Source organism: Muntiacus reevesi, chromosome 3 (genome assembly GCF_963930625.1).
Source record: "Muntiacus reevesi chromosome 3, mMunRee1.1, whole genome shotgun sequence".
In the NCBI taxonomy this organism is placed as follows: domain Eukaryota; kingdom Metazoa; phylum Chordata; class Mammalia; order Artiodactyla; family Cervidae; genus Muntiacus; species Muntiacus reevesi.
In genome coordinates this window covers 193,281,633-193,295,088 of record NC_089251.1, presented here as the reverse complement: position 1 = coordinate 193,295,088, position 13,456 = coordinate 193,281,633, and the positions used below count along the sequence as shown (strand labels likewise).

Genomic DNA, 13,456 nt, shown 5'->3' with positions numbered 1-13,456 from the left:
GGTCGCACAGAGTCGGACACGAGTGAAGCGACTTAGCAGCAGCAGCAGCAGAATCCACAAACTAAGACAGTAGCATATGGAATACACCTGCCTTAGGTGTTGCAAAGCTGATTGGCAGATGGCTGGAAGTGCACACAGCATGATGCAGGCGGATTCCAGGTGACTCCAAAGATGCCTTTCTTTGCCTTAGTGTCATTCAGCAGTGTTCATTTGTCCTTGACCAAAACGGCACAATTACAACTTAGCAGATTCTCCTAAACCAAGGAACACAGAAAACGAAGCATGATGTGCTTCTTAGAAAATAGGCTATCAACTTCTCTGGGCAAGGTGGAGATATAGTCAGAAACAGATGGGGTGTTGTTTATTAGTGTCAATTTCAAGATGGTATAACTTAAAAAAAATTGTTTTTAACAGAGATGATTAGACCACTTATAAAAAATTTTCCCTCAAATCCTGGGATCTTCCTGAATAAAAATCTAGTTATAAGTCAACAAATTACAGCTGTAGTTAAAATGAAGCTTTTATTTATTTCTCCTATGTGTATAAGATTGAATCCTGTTGAAACCTTTAAGTCATGGTTACCTTTGGTTAGACATTCACTGTAGCGCTCTGACCAGGTCACGACTCCACAGATGAAGGAGGAGATGAGAGCTGTAAAGATGATTTGAGGAGAGACAAAGAAAAACGGAAGGCAGGAACATTCAAGGAGTGTATATTGCCTACTTCTGAAGAACATTAGCTACATTTAAGTGTATAAGTGGCTGTTAAATAGAAGTTGGATGTTAGCTGTTCTCCATCACCACTACTGCGAGAGAAACAGACACATTTCACAGAGTTAATAAAGGGAAGAATTTTAAAGAGATTGTCAAATGAAGGCAATTATCAACAGATGATTCAGAATTCCCGTCTCTAGGGATATTAGTAGCAAAGCAAACTTTATTATAGTGCTTGGATAGAAGTAGGGGAATGTTCTTTTCATAGCAAATGATTGTCTAGATGACTTCTGAAATATTCTTGTTGCTTTGCTACTAAGATAATAAAATATCTGAGGAAGAGGGGAGAAGAACACAGTAGAATTCTCTGACAGTTGATCCTGGAGTTTCTTATAGTTCTTCCATCACTACCATTTTTGATAGCTTTCCTTGACTTTTATCTTAAGATTTGATGTGATTTCTTTTTTTTCTAATCTGCAGATTACTCGCCTAAAGATAGATAGGAATCCCTTTGCCAAAGGCTTCCGAGACTCCGGGCGTAATAGGTGAGTCTTAGTTAAAAACATTCTGGCTGTGATAAATACATTTGATTTTTATGGTGAATTTTCCACTACAAAGTAAACAGTTAAATTTACTTATGTGGTTTTGAAATCATTTCTGATGAAGTTTAAATTTGTTAATATCATTGAGGCATGAATATAACTTATTTTGGGTGTATCATTGTGGCTTACTCATTTCTCAGCTGAATGTTGATGTGAAATGCTGGGGTGAAAACAGAAGTTCTCAGGGTATACAGTGCATGCTGCCTCTGAAGGGGCTTTGTAGAAACCTGTGCCTCCAGGCCCAGGGTCTTTAGTATCCCAAGTCAAAATACTGTCTGCATCTGCTCTTGGTTTAGAATTTGCTTAGCAATGTCACAACTATGTATTGATCTCTCTTCGAAATATGACAGAGATTCTTGTTCACTCAGATTTTCAACTAGAATTTGAAACTACTCCCCACTGCCGGGACAGCTGATGTTCTTTAGTTTCCAAATTCGTCTTGGCTCTACTGACAGCCACACACACTTGTTTATTTTTTTTCTGTGTCGTGTTTTATGGTGTTTGTACTAAGTGGGAGAGCTACAGTAATGAATTCCACTCTATTACTCTTTATCAAAAAGCAGATCTCCTTAGTCTGTGTGCCTCGAGTTTTTGAATTTATTGATATGATTCTATTCCAATAGAGTTGGTGTGACATTTTCTAAAATATTTTATAACTGTTGATAGTAATGATAGACTAACGTTCTCCAGATGCCCTCTCTGGGTAAGACTTTGACTTAAATGTTTTGAAAAGCATTTTGTTTTTAAAAAATATTTGAGACATTTTTATCACTTTATTCCAGACATTGTTCTAATACTTAAAAACTTGGTTTTGATAGACTGTGGCTATATGAGGTCCAGACCCTCTATTATCTTGTTTTAGGAACAGTTTCGCTTAAAATTGTAGAGAGAAAACAATCAGGTAGTAGTCCAGACTTTTAGTTCTTTCAGATGATTAGCTGAGCAAGGTAAGCATAGACAGAGACCTTTTCTCAGAATAAACTTATGTGCCTGCAGAAAGACTTGATTTCATCTTCATATGCAATGGTTCTTTTATTTATTTTTTTTCTTTTTCAGATTATTTTCCATTGTGGTTTATTATAAGATACTGAATATTCTGTGCTATACAGTAGAACACTGTGGTTTATCTATTTTATACATAGTAGTTTGTATCTGCTAATCACTAATTTATCCCCCCTCTTTGGTAATGCAGTGGTTCTTTTAAACACCATGTGCTTATGAGGACTGGGCATCACCGACCTGATGGACATAAGTTTGAGTAGGCTCTGGGAGTTGGTGATGGACAGGGATGAACTGCGTGCTGCAGTTCCTTGGGGTCACAAATAGTCGGACACGACTGAGTGACTGAACTGACTGAATATGAGGACTAAAATGTTTGAGAGTAGAATAGCCTCTAACTTAGCGCATGCAGATCAATAAGACTGACTAATAATGCAGCTTCCCTCTGAAATCCTTCACTCTGTAGGCAGATTTCCGGGTGTTCCTACCGTACGTCTGCTGTGCTGAGATTATTCTATTGTTTTAGATGTCTCTTTCCATATGGAGAAAAACTTTGCTTGGCTTTTGTTACATCATTGCATTAACTCCTGGTTAACACTGCTTTTCAGAGGAGTTTCTGAAAGTTGAATAAATCAGTAACTGAGGTGCTTATTGGTGAGGTGACTGAAGTAGCCCCTGGGATGACTCCTTTTTCGACCTTGACAAATACTTTGATGAAATCTTCTTGTGACTCTTCTGATAGCAGAATATTTATCTATTTAAATACCTTGCATTGCTTTCAGTTCTTTTTTTTCCTTTTAAGCAGAGAATGAATTTACTGAAACTCACTGAAACTCCAGGGAGGCAGCACTAAGACTTGAGACTGTTCTGTGCTCTGCTTAGTCATTCAGTCGTGTCCAGCTCTTTGCGACCCCATGGACTGTAGCCCGCCAGGCTCCTCTGTCCATTTAGATTCTCCAGGCAGGAATACTGGAGTAGGTTGCCATGCCCTCCTCCAGGGAATTATCCCAACCCAGGGATCGAACCCAGGTCTCCTGCGTTGCAGGCAGATAAGCCATGCCAGGACTAATTCCAGGTTCTCCTGGAGGACGACTGTAGGAAAGATCTCACTGCTGTTGACATTGTGGGGTCACGTGGCTTGAACACTGTCTTTTTTTCCCTTCTACTTTTATTGAGATGTCATTGACATACAGCACTGCTAAAGTTTAAGGTGTACCGCATAATGGTTTAACTTACATACATCATGAAATGATTATCACAGTAAGTTTAGTGAACATACATCATCTCATATAGGCATAAATTAAAGAAATAGAAAAGCAGTTTTTTTCCTTGTGATGAAAACACTTAGAATTACTCTTATATAGCATAGAACAGTGTTAATTATATTTATCATTTTGTACATTACTATCAGTTCATTTTTGAAGTGATAACTTTAAGCATTTTTAAAGATGTATTTTGGGTAGTGTTTATAGTGGATAAGCCTGTAAACGGAAGTGAGATGATAGATACGTATTAGGTTGACCAAAAAGTTCGTTTGGAATAATTTTCCGTAAGATGTAATGGAGAAACCCAAACGAACTTTTTGGCCAACCTGATATTGCAAAGCTTCAAAAAGAATTTTAGGTAAGTTGGCACAATTAAAAGGTTGTTGTTGTTTTTTTTTTTTTGATCATTAAAAAAAATCAGAGGCATTGGTCGAAATAAACCACTAAGCCTCTTGTTTGGTATCATGAGATCGAAATGTTAGGTTCAGTAGAAATTTTTCTTTCCTTTCGCTGTTGAAGTGGTATAAGCCATTGCAATCATGGCGCTGGCTACTGTTTATTTCCCGTATTTAAAAGGTGTATTTCTACACCTTTTAAAGTTTTTAATAGATATGCAAAAAATAATGAATTATATCTTAACACTTTTTAAAAGGTTGTTAAACTTTCAAATTTTTATTTTATTCCAACTGTTTAAATAATACCTTAGTATAGGAAAAACCTACTGAGCTTATACATAGCTTCCCTGTTGGTGAAATGAATAGTTTCACTTTTTTCTCATTAAAATAAATTATCCTGCTTATGACAGACAAACTCTTCAGTGCTTATCTTTAAATGCTAAATATCTATGACTCAATATTAAATATCTGTGAATCAGTATTAAATACTTTAACACTTTAACATTTTCCACTGATAAATGCAAAAGACAATTTAAGGAAAAGAGAGAATGTGGTAAACTTTAAAGATTTCTGACTTATGTGTTATTTTCCTTAGAAAAAAAAAAAGAGCTGAAGTTATCTATAAGATCAGGAGGGAAAATTGGTGCTGAGGACTTGGGGAAGGGGTGATATGTTTTCATATATTAATAGAGAAAAAAGCCCATGAGAAAAAGTGCAAAATATTTCTTTAATACCCCTGATTTTGTTGTACTATTATTACTTTTTAATATACATTCTGTTTTTATTTTTTCCCTATATTTGAAATAAACAAATTATGCAGAACAAGAAATAAACTTGGACTTGTGATTTTTTAAACTTTATAAAACAATTTGCTTTAATTAAAAATTATACCTTCCTGGCTATTTATGATCCTACAGCCTATTTTATAGAAATCAGTAGCTTCAGCCCTTAAAAGCACTCCTGCAGGACATTTGTTACGTGAAGGAGAATTTATGTGCTGAGAATAGTTTCATTCTTCAGTTAGGCCTTAGGGTTGACCCTATAAAATCTTTTACTCAGGAAGGTACAAAAATTTCTTCTCTTTAAATACTTTAGGAAAAAACATAACCATTTTACTAAATAAACTCGGCCATTTGATAGCATAAATTAGGGGGGTGATAAAATGTGGAAATTGTTCAAAGGCATCTTGTATAAATTATCGCCTTGGCTACACGCCTGCAGGAGGTGCCTTTTATCTTTTCTTTAACTAGACGGGAAAAGTCTCCATTACTGGGGAAAATGAAGACTTTTTTTTTTCTTTTTTAAAGTCCAGATTCAGCTAATAAATATTTTATAACTGTTTCCTGCAAAATATCTGAAATCCTTTCTGGAACTTGCAGTGTGAAACAGCAGCCTCAAGAAAAATATCAATAGGTCCAAATCAGACCACTTGTAGATCTGTAACCTTCAGAGCATCTCTTTAAGGCTTAGGGTTGCCCATTTGTGAGGATTAGTAACTTCACCCTAAGAATTTGGAATATAGGTTTGTATTTGAAACATAGTGAAGTTTACACCACTAATGCAAATAATGCACTGATGCTCATCTCCACAGTTAATAAATTTCTAAGTCCTGTAGATGTTCACTAATTGCCTCTTAGTAAATTCCCCTTGAGGCCTCTCCAGGACTACTTAGGTATCCTGAATATTTAAAACTGTAATTACAAAAATTCGTCTGTGTTTAACAAACGAATTTAGGACAAAACTGTGTCCTAAATTCTTTAACTTAAAAAAGCTTGTTTCTACAAAGTCATAAAAATTGAGTATTAGTACAAGCTAAAATAAAGTAATGGAATAAGCAGCACCCAGCATTCATGAGGGGCTTCCCAGGTGGCGCTGGTGGTAAAGAACCTGCCTGACAATGCAAGAGATGTAAGAGATGTGGGTTCAGTCCCTTGGTCAGGAAGATCCCCTGCGTGGCAACCCACTCCAGTATTCTTGCCTGGGGAATCCTATGGACAGAGGAACCTGATGGGCTACAGCCCATAGGGTCAGAAAGAGTTGGACACAACTGAAGCGACTTAGCATGCATGCGTGCGCAGCATTCATGAGTCTAGTATTGAATGAAACCTGCAGGTTCTGTGGGGCTTTGAGACTGATACAGCTGCCAAACTTCTCCCCAGTCAATACTTTACATAAAGTATTGTTGAGTAGAATGTTCTTAGACCTGGTTTGTAGTCAGCCACAGATATAATGTCTGGTTTATAAATCACTTAGTGGTAAACTTTAGGACTAGGAGAGGACTCAGAACTTTGTATTCTAGTCCTCACTTTATGGAAAATGGCAGTCCAGGCAGCTCCAAACATTTACTCAGTGTTACAGGGTTGTAGTCACAGCCCAATTCTCCTGAGCCCAGTCCAGTGTCCTGATCACTAACTAGTCCTCTCTCTGGGGCACAATGATTCCATCCAAAGCCAGACTCTGTCCTTCATGCTCGGTGCATCCCAGGGCAAGTAAGGGAAGATGGTTTTATCTGTATGCACAGGTCACTTACTCTGGGTCTTCTGGGAGTTTCCACCATGTTGTATAGGAGGTGTGACTCTGAAGGGGGTGTTTCTCCAGTTCTCTACTTCATAGGTTTCTAGTTCATAGGTTATGATTTGGAGATGCAGGGAATTTACAGCAACTATCACGGGGAGTCTAAGCTGTTAATCATACTCCCTGTCTTTAAATTTGCATTAAACACAGATTACCTGTATTCTCTAAAACTGTATCTGACAGTCTCAAGAGGTTGCCTTGTACAGGTGACACTTAGGAATCAGGCATTTTCTTCAGCGAAGCTGCACCTTTCATGGAAAGCGTAATGTTACCTGAATTAACAGATTGATTAGGGCTGAGAAGATGGTTGAGGGCAAAGTGCAAAGGCCTTGAGAAGGTGCTAGTTGAGTGAAGGGATTCATTTCTAAGACCTGGAGGACTTAATTAGCTGATATACAATAGGGAAGACTCTGAATGACTTACAGTAGGAGATGCATACATTTTTGTGTGTATTTAGAGTAGTCAGCCATGTTTTAAAATGTATAGATATCTTGTGAGTAGTCCATTATGAAGTTATCCTATCTCTTTGTGTCCATGCACTAAGCGTATGTAGAGGCTTTACCATAATGTTAGGTGCTAATACTAGGTCTATGTACCTTGGCGCTCTGTGAGATCACCTTGCTCTGGTCCTCCTGGAGGCTGGGTTGAGAAGTCAGAGCTCCTGCCCTGAGCCTGCCCTGGCTGTTCTGGGGGTGGTGATCATGCCTCGGAGAGAGAAGTCCATTTTCCTTGGATGACTGCTCTTCTCGGCTGGTGGTCGAGGCACTGAATGATGGGTAGAAGTGCCTCTTTGCAGGAGCACACTTTTGCGGCAGAGCCTTCCCCATCAGAGGGGTAGTAATGTATCGGGGAGAGAGGGTGGTTCCAGATCACACAGAGCCTTGGACTCAGGGCAGCCAGGATGGATGGTCTTCATGTCATCTTCCTAGCACAGGGGGCAGCTTTGTATCCCCTGGGATCATCTCGTTTTTCAGAGAATATTAACAGGACCTGCTGGGTGGTTTCTATCCTCTTGTGCTCTTGGTGACAAGCCATTTTCTTCGGTGTGTGTTTGTGCTGAGCTCTTACCCTGCCAACGAGGGAGACGCTGTCAACACCGGTGGTGTTTCCTGAGCAGCTTATCACTGTTGAAAACTCCACCTGCTCCTAACTTGGCTTCTTGTGTTCATTCCCTGTCCTGACCCTTCCATTTAGAATGGGTTTGGAAGCCCTTGTGGAGTCATATGCATTCTGGAGACCTTCACTACGGACCCTCACCTTTGAAGATATCCCTGGAATTCCCAAGCAAGGTAAATCATGAAGTCTCCTGGGTCATAGATTTGGTCAGTTCTTACCTAGATGCTCAGGCACTGAAAAATACCCCAGTCATTACTATTGTCTAATGGCTACCTTATTACCAACATCTTTCTATTACAAGATCCCTCCCTTTTGTGTCTGGGATAGGTATGGGCCAGGAAAATGGCTAGTGTGGTCATAAGTTAAGTTTTGGATGTTTTAGGCAGTTTATGTATTTCATGACCTTTATCTCACCTTTAATTTTTTTTCCTTAAAATTAGAGGTAGACTAGTTGACCCTGGTACCAGGTGTACGTCATAAGAAATTGCAGATGCTGGTCCCAGGTCATCCTTTTTTGCCCCCTTCTTTCTTCACTTCCTTCAACTGAATTGCCTCTAGGCAGGTACACGGAGGCAGCCTTCCCTGAGATCACTGTTGAGCATTTTCAACAAGCCCAGGGCTGGTGTTTTCTCAAAGAGGCTGCATGCAACAGGATGATGCTTCCTTGTCTACTGGGTAGCTAGGATTCACAGTCCAATCCTGCACTCAGTCCTGCACTTAATGCCTGACCCTGCCCAGCATCCCCATGAGAATTTAGCATGCTAGGTTTTTAGATAATTATCATTGGGTGGATTGGGCTTTTAGATTATTTTGAGAAGCTATATAAAACACTGTCACCAGAGCAATGAAGGTTTTACAACCTGTCCAGCCCATTGGAATTCTCTTCTCTCCCTAAGTTCCATCAAGTTGCAGACATCAATCTGCCAGCAAATCTGGGGGGTGGGGGGCGATCAGCCGCCACCACTGTTATTGATTGGAGGCAGGGTTAAACACCCTCTCTATTTCACAGGACTGTTTATCTGCTGGACCTCTGCTCTTGGGTTAGCATGTGATTCACCAAACCGCTTTCTGTTTGGAAATGAGATTTTTGAAGTTCGAGACTGTTGCCTTATTGTAATAGCCCTGCATGCGTGATAGTCATTGACCCACAGAAGCTTTCAGTGGGAGGTTGCCATTTCGTTTGAGACAGGATGGGTCTGGCCAGTTTGGATCTTTCTTTTGAATTCCTTTTTTTTTCTTGCAAGAAAATATATTGATCCAGAGCAAACTCTGCTGAAAAAAAGAGTAAAAAGTGGGTAGAAGTGAGGTGATGGTTATACTTCTGGAAAAAATTACACAGTAAGATGAAATTTATATTTTCTTAAGTTGCTGGGAAAGTCAATATTTATAATGTTTATTGCAAAATAATGCAAAAACTCTGAGAACACTAATTGAGGGAGAAAATGTGAAAATTTGATGTGGTAGAGTCCTAATACCTTTTGCAAACAAACAAACAAAAACAACAAAAAGCGAACAAATAAACAAAAAAGACCATCCCTTGGGGAGATAATTTTTCTTGAAAATGTTGAGAGTATCTGTGTTTAAAGTCATTCAGGCTAAATTCAATTACATTACAATTCCTGAAAGTGGAGACCATCTCCTTTCTGTCTTTGTATCTGCCCGTGTAGCAAATCGCGTCTAGCTCATGTGTACAAAATTGAAAGGAAGAGAGGCTTTTTACATTTCAACTTCTTTTGTAGGAAATACAGGTTCCTCTACTCTACTCCAAGGTTCTGGGAATGGCGTTGCGGCCACCCACCCTCATCTTTTGTCCGGCTCCCCTTGCTCATCTCCTGCCTTCCATCTGGGACCCAACACCAGCCAGCTGTGTGGTCTGGCCCCAGCTGACTATTCCGCCTGTGCTCGCTCTGGCCTCACCCTCAACCGATACAGCACGTCCTTGGCTGAGACCTACAACAGGCTCACCAACCAGGCAGGGGAGACCTTCGCCCCTCCCAGGACTCCCTCCTACGTGGGCGTCAGCAGCAGCGCCTCGGTGAACATGTCCATGGGCGGCACGGATGGGGACACCTTCAGCTGCCCACAGACCAGCTTGTCCATGCAGATTTCAGGGATGTCTCCCCAGCTCCAGTACATCATGCCTTCACCCCCCAGCAACGCCTTTGCTGCTAACCAGACCCACCAGGGTTCCTACAACACGTTCAGATTACACAGCCCCTGTGCCTTGTATGGGTATAACTTCTCCACATCCCCTAAACTGGCTGCCAGTCCTGAGAAAATTGTTTCTTCCCAAGGAAGTTTCTTGGGGTCCTCACCAAGTGGGACCATGACGGATCGGCAGATGTTGCCCCCCGTGGAAGGCGTGCACCTGCTTAGCAGTGGGGGTCAGCAGAGTTTCTTTGACTCTAGGACCCTAGGAAGCTTAACTCTCTCATCATCTCAAGTATCTGCACATATGGTCTGATGAAGCCTTTAAGTTAAACTACATTCGAATCCAGCTAATGTATTTTCTTTCTTTGTTTTCTTTTATTACTTTTTTTTTTCTCTTTGGAAAGCAATATGAAAAGAAACTTATCAAGTAGCTTGTAAAATGTATATATAATAGAAAATGAAGGCTCACTGAGGTTTTTGACTTCCTCATGGTGAGACTGTGATTAGCTATGGTGTATATGTATACTGTATGTGGCATGTGGATTTTGCAGCCTACAAAACCACATCCTCCCTCTATTTTTCTCCCCAGTTGCACAGAGTATTGGCATACATGTAGTATGTTTAACCAAAGTTCTTATACTTAAAAAAAAACAAAACAAAACAGCAAACTTAAAACCTGGCAATGATACTAACCAGACTAAGACGTATAACTTAATGTATCAGGAAAATGCTCTACACACATTTCCTACTTGAGTGTTGATAACCAGCAGTAACCAGCACACAGAGTCTTGCGATTTGTTATTCTTGGGCACAGTGTGAGAACCTACGATGCAAGTCTTAGTAATAGTTCTGAGGTATTTGCAATCATGAAGGATTAGCTTTTGTGTTCCTGCTTGTTCTTATTTAACACATCTGTTAGGTGACTTTGGTCCTGTAAAAATTCATAATCCATAATAATTATTTCCCTAAAGAAGATAGAGAGGCTTGTAATTTTTTCACTTTCTGTCAGATATATAAGAGGTATTTATTCATATGCAGAGAATAAATTTCCAGTGTTTTGGACTTTCTTGGTTCATTTTATTTAGTATCAAGTAGACCAATAAATATTTTAAATTCCAGTTTTCACCAGGAAAGGAATATGTGATATGACTGGAATGGTAAAAAGAAAATAAATCCACTTCAAATACTTTGATTCCAATGAAAAATGTCTAACATTTTAAATCAAGAGGAATATTTTCTGCTTTTCCTTAGGTTTTTATAGTGTGGTTTTTTTCATTCAGGTTTCTTTTTCCATCTTGCCTTGAGATTCCTGACCCATGATCTAGAAGTAAAGAGAAAAGGCACTTACACTACTTATTTATGTGTCGAAAATTCCTGCAAATTGAAACCTCCCCCCTCCCTGAACCTTGTCCTTTTGTCTGAGTCTTTCTCAAAACAGATAGATTCTAGGCCTTCCTGGTGTTAAATAGCGCTGTAAGGAATTTCAGGAGGTTATCTCCAGCAATCTGTCTTTTGGGGGTTGCAGTGCAAAGGCCAAAACCCATTACTATAAAGTCCTTCTTGGAAGACTAAGGAGGAAGATACCAATTATGATAAAGGAGCTGTAAAACTTTTAACCTCAACATCATTTTTAGCCTTGAAACTGAAAAAAAAAAAAGAGAGAAAAAACAGCATTATGTTTTAAAAATCCCCAAAATAATGTGTACATGGTTTCAAAACAAGTAGTAACTTTGATAGCACAAAATGAGATTAATAGGAAAAGTTAAGAATGCAAGGTGAAGAGCATTACCATCTATTTGTTGAGAATGAAATTATGTGTCTGGACATTGACTCATTACGTCTCATATGTTTGTCAAGTGAAAGCAGTAGGGTTTCCTTTCAGTGCTAAACATTATCCTATCCCTAGTTTGATGGGTAAACAATGTAGGTCCTAATTTGCTTCTTTACTTTAAAGCAGCATGGATGTTATATGTTTAGGGGGATTACTATTTGAACAGTATTTTCACACAATGTGACTCTTTATACATACTGATAAATTTCCTCATGGATTCTCTAGCAGTTCGTCAAGTGAGTATTGATCTTTAAAATTAAAATTAGTGTGAAGGTACATGACATATTTCCAATAGTTAGATCTATGTAACATGTTTGTGTATGGTATTAATAGCTTGATAAAGATTTGGGAAAAGTCCTTATTATGAACATATCCCAGCCTCAGAGTCTGGCATAATTTCAGGAGAACAAGAGGGTTTTCCATCTTGAGAAAACATGGAAAGTAGTGATCTATTCCTATATATATTAATAAGATGAGAATTTTCCTTTTTCCTCTTTGTGATTTGAGATGATACCACAATACGAGGAGAATTTTTAATCTTTTCCTTTTGATCAGCAATATTGTACAAGTGCTATTTCCTTTAGGTTTTATTGTAAATATTAATCATCATGTCACTTCAAAGACTAGCCTTTTATCATTATATTAAATGACATACATGCATTGATAATTATAATTATATATCTGTATTTTATTAAAAAATACTTAAGAAATTATATATTAAAGTGTGTTACAAAACCCTTTTATGACTTTGGAGAGGAATCATTTAAAGTGTCTATAAATGGTGTTCCAAGAATAGGCACACACATGCAGACTCCAAACACAAATTTTGTAGCTTACAATTATAAGTCATGAGGAAATGGGCCTGGTATTCATTTTTCATGTGTTAAATATAATTTCTTGGTGCCTTGACCATGTCATTGAAGGTGAAGCCCTGACAAATTGTGAACACATGAAAATTCAAATGTGAGAAGAGGAGGGCAGACTGGGATGTTTTGTTTTGGGTCCGAGGGGGAAGGGCAAGGATGTAAGAATAAGCTACTTGTACCACTGACCAGTGATGACAGATCACTTTTAGACCCCTTGCCCAGAAAACATTCCAAGGGACATTGTGATGAGGTGAGGTTGTTGCTATCACAACCAGTCACATTTTGAAAATTAACACTTGCTTCCATCCAAGCTCCCTCCCAGAGGTCAACAGCTTTTCTCTAGTAGGGCACCCAGTTGCTGACCCCTGGTTTCTGGAATGTAGGGGGGTCAGGAGACTTTGGTGGCCCCCAGAGGAGGTTGGGACATAGTGCTGCTGATATGGCAGTGGATCACACACTTTATATTAGTGGAATTTTGAACAGAATGCACCCCACTTTTAAAATGTGAATTCCTCTTGAGACCTCCCTCCCTAGATATAAACCTACTAGCAACTCACACCTTAGTATGAAATAGATAGCACAGAAGTTTTGGAGATAACTGGAGGTTTGATTAAGAGAAGAGAGTAAATTTTGGAGTAGGGTAGTTTTGAGATTTGGATGTGAAGGAGAGGGTGCAAGAAGAGTGATCACTAACCAAGTCGGATGTAAAGCCATTAAAAATAATTTCTTAAGTGTTTTTCTGGAGTCATGGTAGAGTTGGTGGGTGCTATGCCGATGCTATCTTCTATTAGGTTTGTGAAGAATCCTCTATTTCAAAGTGTAACTCTGCCAGGTGTCCTCATGGAGAGTTTATTGACTCATCTACATAGAGAGATTCTTCCACTGTAAATTAAATCATTTTATTAAATCATTACCACATTGTGTTTTAATCTCATTGATCATCA

The 13,456-nt window shown here is 39.0% G+C and overlaps 1 protein-coding gene across 1 annotated transcript in view; it reads left to right on the top strand.

The window, feature by feature from the left end:
- Positions 1–12,386, top strand: part of TBX18 (T-box transcription factor 18) — a 30,517-nt gene extending 18,131 nt beyond the window's left edge. The window contains exons 6-8 of the mRNA XM_065931356.1: positions 1,194–1,258; positions 7,743–7,837; positions 9,404–12,386. Coding sequence (XP_065787428.1) covers positions 1,194–1,258; positions 7,743–7,837; positions 9,404–10,128 — 885 coding nt within the window. The 3' untranslated portion in view covers positions 10,129–12,386. The remainder of the gene's footprint in view (positions 1–1,193; positions 1,259–7,742; positions 7,838–9,403) is intronic.
- Positions 12,387–13,456: the final 1,070 nt, after the last annotated feature.